This window comes from Sorex araneus, chromosome X (assembly GCF_027595985.1).
Source record: "Sorex araneus isolate mSorAra2 chromosome X, mSorAra2.pri, whole genome shotgun sequence".
NCBI lineage: Eukaryota > Metazoa > Chordata > Mammalia > Eulipotyphla > Soricidae > Sorex > Sorex araneus.
In genome coordinates, this window is record NC_073313.1 from 265,473,446 (window position 1) to 265,486,311 (window position 12,866).

A 12,866-nucleotide genomic window follows, 5' to 3' on the forward strand; every position below is an offset into this window, starting at 1 on the left:
GTTCGGGATGGGAGAGGCGGGCTGAGAGTAGATCAAGGACCAAACGTGTTCGGGATGGGAGAGGCGAGCTGAAAGTAGACTATAGACCGAACACGATGGCCACTTGGTAAACCACAACACCCAAAAGGAGAGAGAGCAAAAGGGAATGCCCTGCCACAGAGGCGGGGTGGGGTGGGGGGAGGACGGGGTAGGGGTGGAGGGAGGGATGCTGGGACCATTGGTGGTGGAGAATGGGCACTGGTGGAGGGACGGGCACTTGACCATGGTGTGACTGAAACGCAAGCACCAAAGTTTGTAAGTCTGTAACTGTACCTCACGGTGATTCACTAATCAAAAATTTTAAAAAGTAAATTTTTTTTTTTTAAAAAGGACCAAATGTGATGGCCTCTCAGTATCTGTATTGCAAGCCATAATGCCCCAAACTAGAGAGTATGGGGGAAACTGTCTGCCATAGAGGCAGGGGGAGGGTTGGCATGGGGGGGAATATTGGGACATTGGTGGTGGAGAATGTGCACTGGTGGAGGGATATGGGTGTTCGATCATTGTAGGACTAAACTCACACATTGTAACTGTAACTATATCTCAGGTAGCACTGCAGCACTGTTATCCCGCACACCGCACTCCCGCACTGTCGGGGCTGGACTGAGCTACCAGGATGAGCCCAGTGATTTGGATGAGGTTGGACATATTCTTTTGGCTGCCTTAGTAAATAATTTCCTAAATTATAACAAAATTGTCAGTCTTCCTTTCCTCACAGATCCCTGGTTCTGCTTAAGCCTATTTGTTGTCAGTCTGCAGATCCTACATTGTTTGTTTTTCCTGTGCAGAAGAACTTTGCATGATCTCCCCGTAACTCCCTTGGTGACATCACTGTATTGTGCCTTTAAGAGGCTCCATGACCACTAAAAGGAGACTACGGGGCTCTCTACCTTTGTCTAAGAGTCAGAGAGAACCTAGACCCTCCATGACATACATTTCTTCCATGTTCCTTGTCTCAGCACCTCCGACTGCACGAACATTCACGCAACACGCGACCTCAGATCAGAGATGGCAACCTGCTGAATTTAAGCATCTCACGGTGATTCAATAAAAAGAAAGAATAAGAAAGAAAGAAAGAAAGAAAGAAAGAAAGAAAGAAAGAAAGAAAGAAAGAAAGAAAGAAAGAAAGAAAGAGAGAAAGAGAGAAAGAAGGAAAGAAAGAAAGAAAGAAAGAAAGAAAGAAAGAAAGAAAGAAAGAAAGAAAGAAAGAAAGAAAGAAAGAAAGGGAGAAAGAGAAAGAAAGAGAAAAAGAAAGAAAGAGAGAGAGAGAGAAAGAAAGAAAGAAAGAAAGAAAGAAAGAAAGAAAGAAAGAAAGAAAGAAAGGGAGAAAGAAAGAAAGAAAGAAAGAGAGAGAGAGAAAGAAAGAGAAGAAAGAAAGAAAGAAAGAAAGAAAGAAAGAAAGAAAGAAAGAAAGAAAGAAAGAAAGAAAGAAAGAAAGAAAGAAAGAAAGAAAGAAAGAAAGAAAAGATTTAAGGCAAAAAAAAAAAATCTGGGACTTATTTTCAAGTGAGCGCCATGATGGAATCAAGAGCCCTTCCAAGGGCCAGAGACAGTCCAGGACGGCCCAGGCCTTTGGCCCCGAGTCCATGCTTGGCGCTGCACGGTCCACTGAGCATTGGCGGGTGAAAGCCTGGGGCCTCGGAGGCCCTTCAGGGTGACCAGGTGATCCTGAGCAGCACCGCCCCCTCGACCCTCGCATCTGACCCAGCCCAATCGGCTGAGAATCCCACAAGGGATCCCAATTTCGGAGCACAACTTGGAAACACGCTCGTCCCCCCGAAAAACGAGAATCCTTTGGAAACACAAACTCCAAGACCTTTTTTCGAAAGGTCCAGGGCCCAGGGCAGAGCACATGATTTGCATGTTCAAAGTCCTGGGTTTGATCCCTGGCACCAAACACATGCACACGCACGTGTGCACGCACACACACACACAAACGCACACACACACTCACACAGGCATGCACACACATGCACGCACATACACATACACACATGCACACATATACATTCATACATACACACACACACACACACACACACACACTCAACACACACACACACACTCACCCTTTTTCCTAAGGGAGATTCTCTTCAAGTCTGACACGCCAGGCGGCGAGCAGTCCCCGAGTGTTTCCCTCCTGTGAGGGTGTGAGGTAGGTCCCCGGGGAGTGGGTGGCGTCCGTCCTTCCAGGCTGGCGGGGTGGGGTGCAGGCTGGGCCTCAGTGGACACAGCAGGAGGCGGGGATGGGCAGTGCTTAGGAGTATTGATAGTCTGGTCCCAGCTGCCGGGCACTCTGCACCCCCAGCCCCACCTGCTGGGCACGCCCTTCCAGTACCCTAAAGCCCACACTTCCAGTGCAAGGTGAGGGGGGCGGGATGGTGTCCCCCAAGAGGCCCCGCACGCCTGCTGGTGAATCATATGAAGATGTGCAACCCGCCCCAGGCCTGACCTCTGTACCGGCACCTGCCAGGTTAGGTGTTTCCTCAGGCTGCGGTTTTGTCAGCCCTCCCAGTGTCCACAGCCTCCTGCTGGCCAGTCAGCCCTGGCACTGCCCACTTCCGTGACTTTCTAGAAGTTTCTCATCCTGCTCGCTAGCACTAGCCATGTAGCACCCCCGCCTGGCCCGGGCCCATGGGATCCTCACCCCTAGGTGGCCCCCTCGGCTCTTTCAGCCCTCAGGCCTCTACGTGAGGTTGACCAGATGCCCTGAGCAGTGTGGCGCCGCAGGCCTGCCTGCCCCCTGCCACCCCCTCCTGCACCCGCAGAGGCCCCTGCTGGCCCTCAAGACCCCGGCCTCACAGCCCTGGCTCTCCTTAGTCTGCGCGTGCTGAGCTCCCCGGGGGCCTGGGGGTGCTAGGTGAGGGCTGCGCTTCCGGAGGGGGCTCCATGGAAGGTGGGCTGGGGCCCCACTGAGCGCTCGCGGTACGAGAGTGTGGGGGTGACGGCGGCCACTCCGGAGGAGGTGGCGGGTGGGGGTGTCAGAGCTCACGCTGCAGCTTCGGGACGGGGGTCTGACACAGCCAGAAACAAACTCTCCCTCCTACCCCTGGCTTACACGGGAAGAGGCTCACAGTCGCGCGGTTGCCTCTGAGCGGAGAAGACAGGCCTGGCCAGGGAGGTCTGTTCCAGGCCCATCCCGAAGGCTTCCAGGTTGAGGGGACCGTGGGCTCGCCCGGGCCGGCCCGTCCCTGGACACCACAGCAGCCTTCGCTCGCGGAAGTCATGGGTCCCCGTGGACTGCGGGCAGCAACAATCAATGCGGGCTTGTTCGGCTGCCAGTCGGCACGGGGCTCTGTCGGACGAGTCTGCTCTGGCTCCTGCCCACAGCGAGCCTGACGGAGTTGTGGGGTATTCCAGATGGGGTAGGGAAGGCGGGGGGACAGGGAAGGACACGGGCGCTGGGGCTGAGAGGAAGTCAGGATGGGATGGGCCTTAGGAATTCGGGAAACAGGGTGTAGGTCCAAGCCAGCGGGCTCAGGCATCTGGCAGGTATGAATCAGGAGTGGTTTCGAGGGTGTTTCAGGCGTGGGCCAGGTATGTCAGGGGTGTATCAGGTATGTGAGGGATGTGTCAGGGGTATGTCAGGAATCGGTCAGGTGTGTCAGATATTTCTCAGGTATGTCAAGGTTGTGTAAGCGGGGTGTCGGATAGGTCAGAAATTGTCCAGGTATATGTCAGGTGTATGTCAGGGATCCTGTCAGGTGTGTTAGAGGTGTGTCGGATATCTGTCAGGTATATTTCAGGTGTGCCAAGTGTGTGACAATTATCTGTCAGATGTGTCAGCTATCTGGCTATCTGTGTCAGAGGTATGTCAGGTATGTGTCAGGTGTGTGAGGTGCCAGGGGTGTGTCAGATGAGTGTCAGTTATCGGTCAAGTATGAATCAGATGCGGGTCAGGTATCTAGCAAGTGTGTCAGGGGTGTGCCAGGTGTCTGTCAGGTGTGTCGAGGGTGTGTGTCAGGTGAGTGCCAGGTGTCTGTCAGGTGTGTCGGTGGTGTGTCAGGTGAGTGTCAGGTATCGGTCAGGTGTCAGAGGGAAATTCCTTGAGTCCAACAGCAGTGATGGAGATGACAGGTGTGAGGCAGGGAGAACGGTAACGTGTGGAACCTTCTGGATGATGGTGAGCTGGTCAAGGGCCTGAGGGGCCAGGGTCCTGGCAGAGCCTCCAGGTGCAGCTGGAGTGAGCAGGGCTGCAGGGCAGCTGGTGCAGGCGGCACAGAGAAGGCGCCAGCGCTGATGTGCGCAGAGCAGGTGGAGGGGCTAGGAAGGAGGGTCCGTGGCACCCAGCGTAGAGGCCTCACCCATCTGTCCCCACGCCTTGCTCCGGCCTCGCTCACTGAAGGGGGAGTTTAGCTTTTGGGTTCGGGGGGAGGAGGGGCAGGGGCAGCCCCAGCAGCTAAGGGAGGGGCCGGGTACCAGGCCTGGTGCTTTCTGGGCCCTGGTTTCCAGAGGCAATTTTTAATAACATGTTATTCTACCTATTCATAATAAAAATATCGAATATGCACCTTTATGTATCATCTGGGCTAGAGCGATAGCACAGCGGGTAGGGCGTTTGCCTTGCACGCAGCCAACCTGGGTTCGATTCCTCCGCCCCTCTCGGAGAGCCTGGCAAGCTACCGAGAGTATCCCACCCGCACAGCAGAGCCTGGCAAGCTCCCCGTGGCGTAGTCGATATGCCAAAAACAGTAACAAGTCTCACAATGGAGACGTTACTGGTGCCCGCTCGAGCAAATCGATGAGCAACGGGATGACAGTGACAGTGAAGGTTTCCAGAGCAGCTTCCAGAGCCCAGAGCGGCCCCGAGCACGGCAGCCATGCTCAGACTTGGGCCTCAGAATGGGGCGATGCCCCCGTGTGGACCCCAAGGCCACCACCCTGCCTCGGCAGCAGCCTGCCTCCGGTGCCCGTGAGCAGGCCAAGGTTTGGGGCCTGAGACCCCTCACCGCTGTTCCTGAGGCCCCTCCCTCAGGCAGAGGAGGGGAGCGAGGCTGAGGGGGGACCAGGAGCTTTGGGGGGGGGTGCGGCTGGGAACGGCCGACTCTGACCAGAAGCCTCAGCTGTGTCGGGGATGGGATGAGGGGCGCCTTTGTGACATGACAGGCCCCCGCGTCCCTGTCCCTGCTGGCCGGCCACCCTACAGCAGCCTCTGGGAGGGGCCCCAGACCTAGACAAGGTCTGGACAGAGTCGTGAGGCCCCATGGCGGGCTGGCCCAGAGGTGACCACCCGAGCTGCCTGGGGGACGTGAGGGGGCCTGGCCCGGGGCCTCTGGGGCTTCAGAGGGGCTCGACCAGTGTTCCCGGGACCAGGGCTGAGGGGTCCCGCGTTTGGGGGCGGGGCAGGAGGCGCCCCTCTCCCTGCTGGAGTCCCCTGGAGCCCCCGTGTCTGCGGGGGTCAGGCCGGGGCTGGTCCCACACGGGCCTGGACTGTGCGGGCCTGTGTCCCCGGCCGCGTCCCAACAGCTCCGTGGGGGGGCTCCTGGCCCCGGGGGGCGCGGGGGGCGCCGGGCCGGCAGGGCAGGGAGGAGCAGCTGCAGGGAGGGGCTGGCGCCCCGCAATGAGGAAGCCGGGGCGGCCGCCGCTTCCTCTCCCCGCCGAGCGGCAACAGGAAGTCGGCCGGAGCGGGCGGCAGGCGCCAGGGAGCCGGCAGCAGCGTGGGCCCCCGGCCTGCGACCCCCGGGCCCGCCATGGTGCCCTGCTGGAACCACGGCAACATCACGCGGGCCAAGGCCGAGGAGCTGCTCTCGCGCACGGGCAAGGACGGCAGCTTCCTGGTGCGCGCCAGCGAGTCCATCTCCCGGGCCTACGCGCTCTGCGTGCTGTGAGTGACTGAGTGACGACGGGGCGGCGGGCGGGCGCGGGCCTGGGCCGGGGGCACCGCCAGGGCACGCGGGGCGGGGGGCCGGGGCTCGAGGGGCCGGAGGTGGGGGTACCACCGGGGCGTGGGGGAGCTGAGGATTGTGGGGCCTCGGCCGTGGGCCCCGTCGGGCCGTGAGGGGTCATGAGGGGCCATGAGGGGCCATTAGGGTCTTGGCCGTGGGTCCCGTCGGGGCATGAGGGCCCGTGAGGGTCTCGGCCGTGGGGGTCCCGGCCGTGGGTCCCGTCGGGCCGTGAGGGGCCGTGAGGGGCCGTGAGGGTCCCGGCCGTGGGTCCCGTCGGGCCATGAGGGGCCGTGAGGGTCCCGGCCGTGGGTCCCGTCGGGCCGTGAGGGGCCGTGAGGGTCCCGGCCGTGGGTCCCGTCGGGCCCTGAGGGGCCGTGAGGGTCCCGGCCGTGGGTCCCGTCGGGCCGTGAGGGGCCGTGAGGGTCCCGGCCGTGGGTCCCGTCGGGCCGTGAGGGGCCGTGAGGGTCCCGGCCGTGGGTCCCGTCGGGCCCTGAGGGGCCGTGAGGGTCCCGGCCGTGGGTCCCGTCGGGCCGTGAGGGGCCGTGAGGGTCCCGGCCGTGGGTCCCGTCGGGCCGTGAGGGGCCGTGAGGGTCCCGGCCGTGGGTCCCGTCGGGCCGTGAGGGGCCGTGAGGGTCTCGGCCGTGGGTCCCGTCGGGCCATGAGGGGCCGTGAGGGTCTCGGCCGTGCTTCCAGCAGGCCGTGAGGGGCCCTGGGCTGTGAGTCCCCTCAGGGCGTGGGGGGCCCACACGGGGCCTTGCTGGGGGCGCCGCCGGGTGTGGGGTCGTGAGGGATGGTGGGTGGCCGGGCCACAAGTCCTCCTGGGCCCGGGGCCTCGCGCCTGCTCAGGTGGGGCCTGGCGCCCGGGGAGCGAGGGTGAGGCACCGTGGGCTGCAGGGTGCTCCCCCACCCCTCGCTGGCCCGGTGCGAGCTTTGCAGCCCCCGGGGTCCCCAGAGACTGCCTTGCACCCCCCGCTGCACAGCCCTGGGGCCGCCTCACCCGGTGCAGGGGAGTCGTTGCTAGGGGCGTGGCCGCGGTGGGCCCCTGAGAGCAGAGGAAGTCGTTCCTGCCCACCCCAGCACGGCCCCCCAGAGGCCTCTGTCCACTCTCTCAGGGGCCCCCGGTGTGCTGGGCTGGGAGAAGGGGCCAACGCAGTTCCGGCTCCCGTCCGCCCGCAGGCCTGAGCACTGTGAGTGAGCCTGGCCTCCTGACCCCGACTCTCAGGCTCTGAGGAAGCCCGCCCCCCAGCAGGCATGAGACGTGACGGCCCTGGGAGAGGGGGACCCTAAAGGACAGCGGGGGAGGTCCCCAGTTGACAGGGAGCCTGTCTCTGGCCCGCTCCGCCATCGGCCCAGCAGGACCACTCCTGTGTAGGGCGCCCAGCGTGGCCCGAGGCTCCTCCCCGGCACAGCCCTGCCCAGCTCGAGAGCATGCAGGATGGCAGCGGGCCCGGACTCAGCCAAACCCTGAGGTGGGCCAGAGGCACCTCTGACACCTGACCCCTCTCCACCTCTGCCAACCGACCCCTCTCCACCACCCCCCACCCTCTGGCTCTCCTCAGACCCCCACCCTTTGACTCTCCTCAGACCCCCCCTCTGACTCTCCTCAGACCCCCCCACTCTCCTCAGACCCCCCCTCTGACTCTCCTCAGACCCCCCTCTGACTCTCCTCAGACCCCCTCTGACTCTCCTCAGATCCCCACCCTCTGACTCTCCTCAGACCCCCCCTCTGACTCTCCTCAGACCCTCCCACTCTCCTCAGACCCCCCTCTGACTCTCCTCAGACCCCCCTCTGACTCTCCTCAGACCCCCTCTGACTCTCCTCAGATCCCCACCCTCTGACTCTCCTCAGACCCCCACCCTCTGCCTCTCCTCAGACCCCCCCCTCTGACTCTCCTCAGACCCCCCCTCTGACTCTCCTCAGACCCCCCCACTCTCCTCAGACCCCCCCACTCTCCTCAGACACCCCCTCTGACTCTCTTCAGACCCCCCACTCTCCTCAGACACCCCCTCTTACTCTCCTCAGACCCCCCTCTGACTCTCCTCAGATCCCCCCTCTGACTCTCCTCAGATCCCCCCTCTGACTCTCCTCAGACCCCCCTCTGACTCTCCTCGGACCCCCCCTCTGACTCTCCTCAGACACCCCCTCTTACTCTCCTCAGAACCCCCTCTGACTCTCTTCAGACCCCCCGTGACTCTCCTCAGACTCCCACCCTCTGCCTCTCCTCAGACCTCCCCTCTGACTCTCCTCAGAACCCCCCCCCACTCTCCTCAGACTGCCCCCTGCCTCTCCTCAGACCCCCCCTCTGACTCTCCTCCACCCCCCACCCTCTGACTCCTCAAACCCTCTGACCTTGCTGCCCTCTTCCACCCACGAGGCCCCAGGGAGCCCTTAGCCGGGGCGGGGATGCCCCTTTCTCCCGTCCTCAGTCGGGGATCCCCAGTCCCCACAGAGCCAGAAGCCACCGTCCCCCCAGACGTTTTGGTCCCCGGGAGCCCCTCCTGCCGCTCCCTCCTGCCGCTCAATGAGGAGATTTGCAAATGAAAACCAGCTCACACCCTGGACCACAGGGTGCGGACAAACGCCTGCCACCAGCCTGGCTCCGCTCGCTTTCTCTTCCCTCTGTGGCCCGCAGGTGCCTGCCACCAGCGTCACCCTGAGCGTCCCGGGGCCCCGGGTGGTCCTGCTCTGCTCAGCCTCCCCGACAGGCTCCCTGAGGCCGGTCAGAACCCCTCCCCGGGCTGTGGGGTGCAGCACGCAGGGAAAGCCGCGGTCACGCCCTCCTGCTCGAGGCAGCCCTGAGGGACCGCCCAGCCTGGGGCCCAGCCCCGCCTGCAGTTGTCCCCTCTGCCCGAGATGCAGGTGGGGGGGGAGGGTGCCTGTCCCTGGGGGGTCCTGAGCTTCCCAGGCTGGCCCATGCTGGAGGGCGGCTTTGACCGTGGGAATGACGGGGAGGAGCCGGCAGAGGCGGCCGCTGGGAGACGCAGCCTCCAGGGCCCTGGTGGGCAGGGGGGCCTCCGGGCCCAGGTTCCTGAGAACACAGGGACCCCCACGCAGGGGCTTCCGTGGGCAGGAGAGACTAAGTGATCGCCTACACCCCGTGCGACGGGGACGAGGTCTTGTCTCTCACTCTGGGACCACCACCTGCCCTTGGCGACCCCCCGCACAGCCAGAGAGACGAAGGGGCAGAGGCCGTGCTGAGGGGGGCCGAGCCACTCTGACAAGCAACAGCATGAACGCGCCAGGGCCCCCTGGTAACTCACTCGTGTCCCCTGCCGCCTTCGGAGGACGCCTTGTCATCACCCCCACGTTACGGCGGAGGAAACTGAGGCCCGGAGAGGTTGGGTCACCCCCGGGGGTACAAGGGAAGCCTGGAGGGCCCCCTGTGATGGAACCGCAGGGAAGAAGCTGGGGAGCAGAACGCCCTGGACTGCGGGACCCCGATGGTGGAGCCCCCCGTGTGACATTCGGTGCCAGTGTGGCAGAGTCTGTGTTTGTCACATGCGCTGTTGGCAGAATGTGTGTGTGGGGAGGCGGGACGGTGCCCTGGAACCAGCTAGACCATGAGCACCTGAAATGCAGCCGGGACCCCCAAACAAGCCCGTGTGGGGGCCTTGTCCCCCGCTTTCCCCCTGGGTGAGCCCCGGGGCAGAGAGGCGCCCGGCCCGCGTTCCTCACGGCTCGCTGGAATCTTCTGTGAGAAGCGACACGGGTGAGGCAGGGGCACCCGGCTGCCTCCTTTTCCCACCAGGCGGGCTCACCTGCTGGGGGCACTCCCAGACCCCCCAGCCCTGCCCGCCCAAGCCACTTCCTTCCGTGCCGCGGGCCCCTGCGCACACCCCACGCCCTCTGCCTGGTGCAGTGGTGGCTTCTGTAGCGCTGGCGTCCACAGCCCCGAGAATTGCCCTCTCAAAGGCACACGCCCCTGGTTTCTGGGCACTCATGATGATGCTCAGCATTGCCCTGTTCCAGAACATTCTCATCTCCCCCCTAAGAAACCCTGCACCTGGGCAGTACCTCCCCCCACCGTCCTCTGCCAGCCCCTCACCGACGGTCCCGCCCCTCGCTGGGCTCACCCACCGGCATTTCACGGAGCTGTGGCTGGCGTCGGCGCCTGCCCCGGCGTGCCGAGCCGGGCTCACGGGTCCCAGCAGCCAGATGGGAACTGGCCGCCTTCCTGAGTCCACTCAGTGGGCTTGTGACGGCCTCCACCTTTCAGCTCTTGGACCGAGGGGGCCGCTGGGGACAGCAGGTACAAGCTGGGTGCGGCTCAGGTGCCCTCGGTCCTTGGTGGCATCTCGGGGTCCTGTGTCCATCTGAGGTTTGACTGTGGGGGTCAGTCACTTCCCCCAGGGCTGTCCCAGAATTCCCGCCAGCGGTGTGAGCACCCCCTCTGCACACATGCTACCTCCCACACGCTCCCACATACACACACGAGGTCACACACTTACACACACTTACACACGCCCGGACTCGGTCATGCACACTTACACACACACATGCTGTCACACACACCCGGTCATGAATATTTACGCATTCTCCATCACACATACTCCCAGACCCAGTCATGCACACTTACACAATCACACACTTATGCACATGCACGCATACTCCCTCACATGCTCCCACATACTGTCATGCACACTTACACATGCACACATGCTGTCGTGCACACTTATGCATGCTTCATCACACACACTCCACGCTCGGCCATGCACACTTACACATGCACACACACTGTCACGCACACTTATGCACATGCACACACTCCCTCACACACACTCCTACCTGCTGTTGTGCACACTTTTGCACACACATACACACTCTTACACACACTCACACGCTGTCGTGCTCACACGTGCACATGCACACACACTCCCTCACACACTCACGTTTTACACAAGTACTCACACTCACATGCACTCACACACATTTATATGTATACAGTCATGCACGCACACACTCACATCTGCTCATATGCATTCACTCACACGTGCCCACATGCATTCACACTCTTGCACACATGTATTCTCACACATATACACACATGTACTCATGCTCCTGCATGCACACTCACAGACGTGCTCACACTCGCATATACCATGCACACACATTCACACATACACAGTGCACACAGCACACACTCTCACACACACATGTTTGTCTGAAGGCTGCCTTCCCGCGCCCTCGCCTCACTGACGCTGTGACAGGCGTCTGGGGGGACATAACATCTTCCTATGTCTTACTGGCCACTTGCCCACCTTCTGTGACGACCTGCTGATTTATCTTCTTTACCTGCTTTGGTAAGAGGATCCCGCCCGCATGGCAGAGCCTGGCACGCTACCCGTGGCGTATTCAATATGCCAAAGACAGTAACAACAAGTCTCACAGTGGAGATGTTACTAGTGCCCACTCGAGCAAATCGATGAGCAACAGCACGACAGTGACAGTGACAGTGACTGCTTTGAGAAACGGGGATATCTGTGGCCACCTCACACGTGTGAATCCCTGAGTTTGACCCCAGCACCGCCTGTGCACCCCAACACCTCTGGGCTGGCGGGTAAAAAAAATCAGTGACAGGGGCTGGAGCGATAGTGCAGGGCTGCCTTGCAGTGGCCAACTCAGGCTGGATCCCGGCATCACTTAGGGCCCCTGAGCCTGCCAGGACTAAGTGTGACCCCGGAGTGTGACCCAAAAGAACAAACCAAAAAAAAAAATTGGGGGGGTCCCCTATTTTGAAAGAAGGGTGTGAGTGGGCGATCTGCCTCCCTGTGTTCACCCTGGATGGTGAGGGGACAGACAGGACACGCGCGGCCAGCCCGGTCTGCACCCACGGCCTCCCGGCCGCTGTTTCTCACCAGCTAGACAGTGAGTCATAAGAAGAGGAAAATCATGAACAGCGAGTCGTGGCTTCGGAGGGGCCGGGACCCGCCTGCGAGAGCGTTCGCGACAGGGGAGAGGCCTGTGTCCGAGGGTCACCTCCAGGGCATGCCGCCGGGCCTCCTCGGAGGAAGTGCTCGGAGATGCGGCCGGAAGCGGGGCCGGTGACGCAAGGGGATGCTTGGGGTGACAAGACACCCGCTCCGGCAGCCTCGGGAAAGGAGCCGGGAGCCCAGCTTTGGGGGTAGCGCCAGGAGGAGGGAGAGCCGGGGGTGCCGGGAAGGGAGGGGAGCACTCCTGGGGGCCAGGGGGTGCCGGCATGGGCAGCGCTCCCCACCCAGCGGGAAGCAGCGGGGAGGGGGTCTCCTGGGGCCGGAGAGCCAAGCGGGAAGGAGACGGCCCCAGCAGAGATGTCCGCCCTCCCCCTTGGCGGCTGGGATGGGCAGAACCCACCTCTTTGTTGGTTTGGGGACCACACCAGGAGTTCCCAGGCTTACACTGGCTCTGTGCTCAGCCCAAGTGGCCTACCCACTGAGCTATCTCTCCGGCCCCTGCAGGGTGACAAACTAATCGATAGAACTGATATAATACACTGATACGTCGGGCCTGTCGTTCCGATGCCCGCCTTTGAGTCTGTGTTTTCTGGCTGCTATCGTGTTCTCCCGTTTGGTTGAAATGTCTCATGTAGGATTTCCTGCCCCCCCGCCCCCCTCTACTGTGTGGCTGCTGTCCAGGCTGGAATGCCCCCCGTGTGGCAGACCCCGGAATCACCAAGGACGTTTTGTTGGCCCCAGCGTGGCAGCGACGGAAGTCTCCTTGGAGAGAGAGAGACCGTCCTGGTTTCTGGGGCCCGGGGCGCCTGCTGGACGCGGGGCTCTCACTGTCCACTGCAGGGAGGATGGAGCCACCCCGGCCCCTAACCTGGATATCTGTATCTCACTGATTCTCTTCATTTGTCTTGGGGTGGAGGGGGGTCACCCCTGGCTGTGCTCAGGGCTTCCTCCTGGCTCTGTGCTCAGGGGTAGGGTCTCCTGGCAGGGCTCGGGGACCCTAGAGGTGTCAGG

General features: G+C 61.9%; 1 protein-coding gene across 2 annotated transcripts in view; it reads left to right on the forward strand.

Moving 5' to 3' along the window:
- The first annotated feature begins 2,064 nt into the window (after positions 1 to 2,064).
- INPP5D (inositol polyphosphate-5-phosphatase D) overlaps positions 2,065 to 12,866 on the forward strand; it is an 86,236-nt gene continuing 75,434 nt past the window's right edge. The window contains exon 1 of one of the 2 annotated variants that reach the window (XM_055123427.1): positions 2,065 to 2,194. Coding sequence is in view for 1 of the 2 variants with exons in the window: in XM_055123426.1 (XP_054979401.1) it covers positions 5,730 to 5,863 (134 nt within the window). In the remaining variant the exon portion in view is untranslated. Of the gene's footprint in view, positions 2,195 to 5,647; positions 5,864 to 12,866 lie in introns of those variants that run through there. The other variant, XM_055123426.1, reaches the window with a different exon arrangement.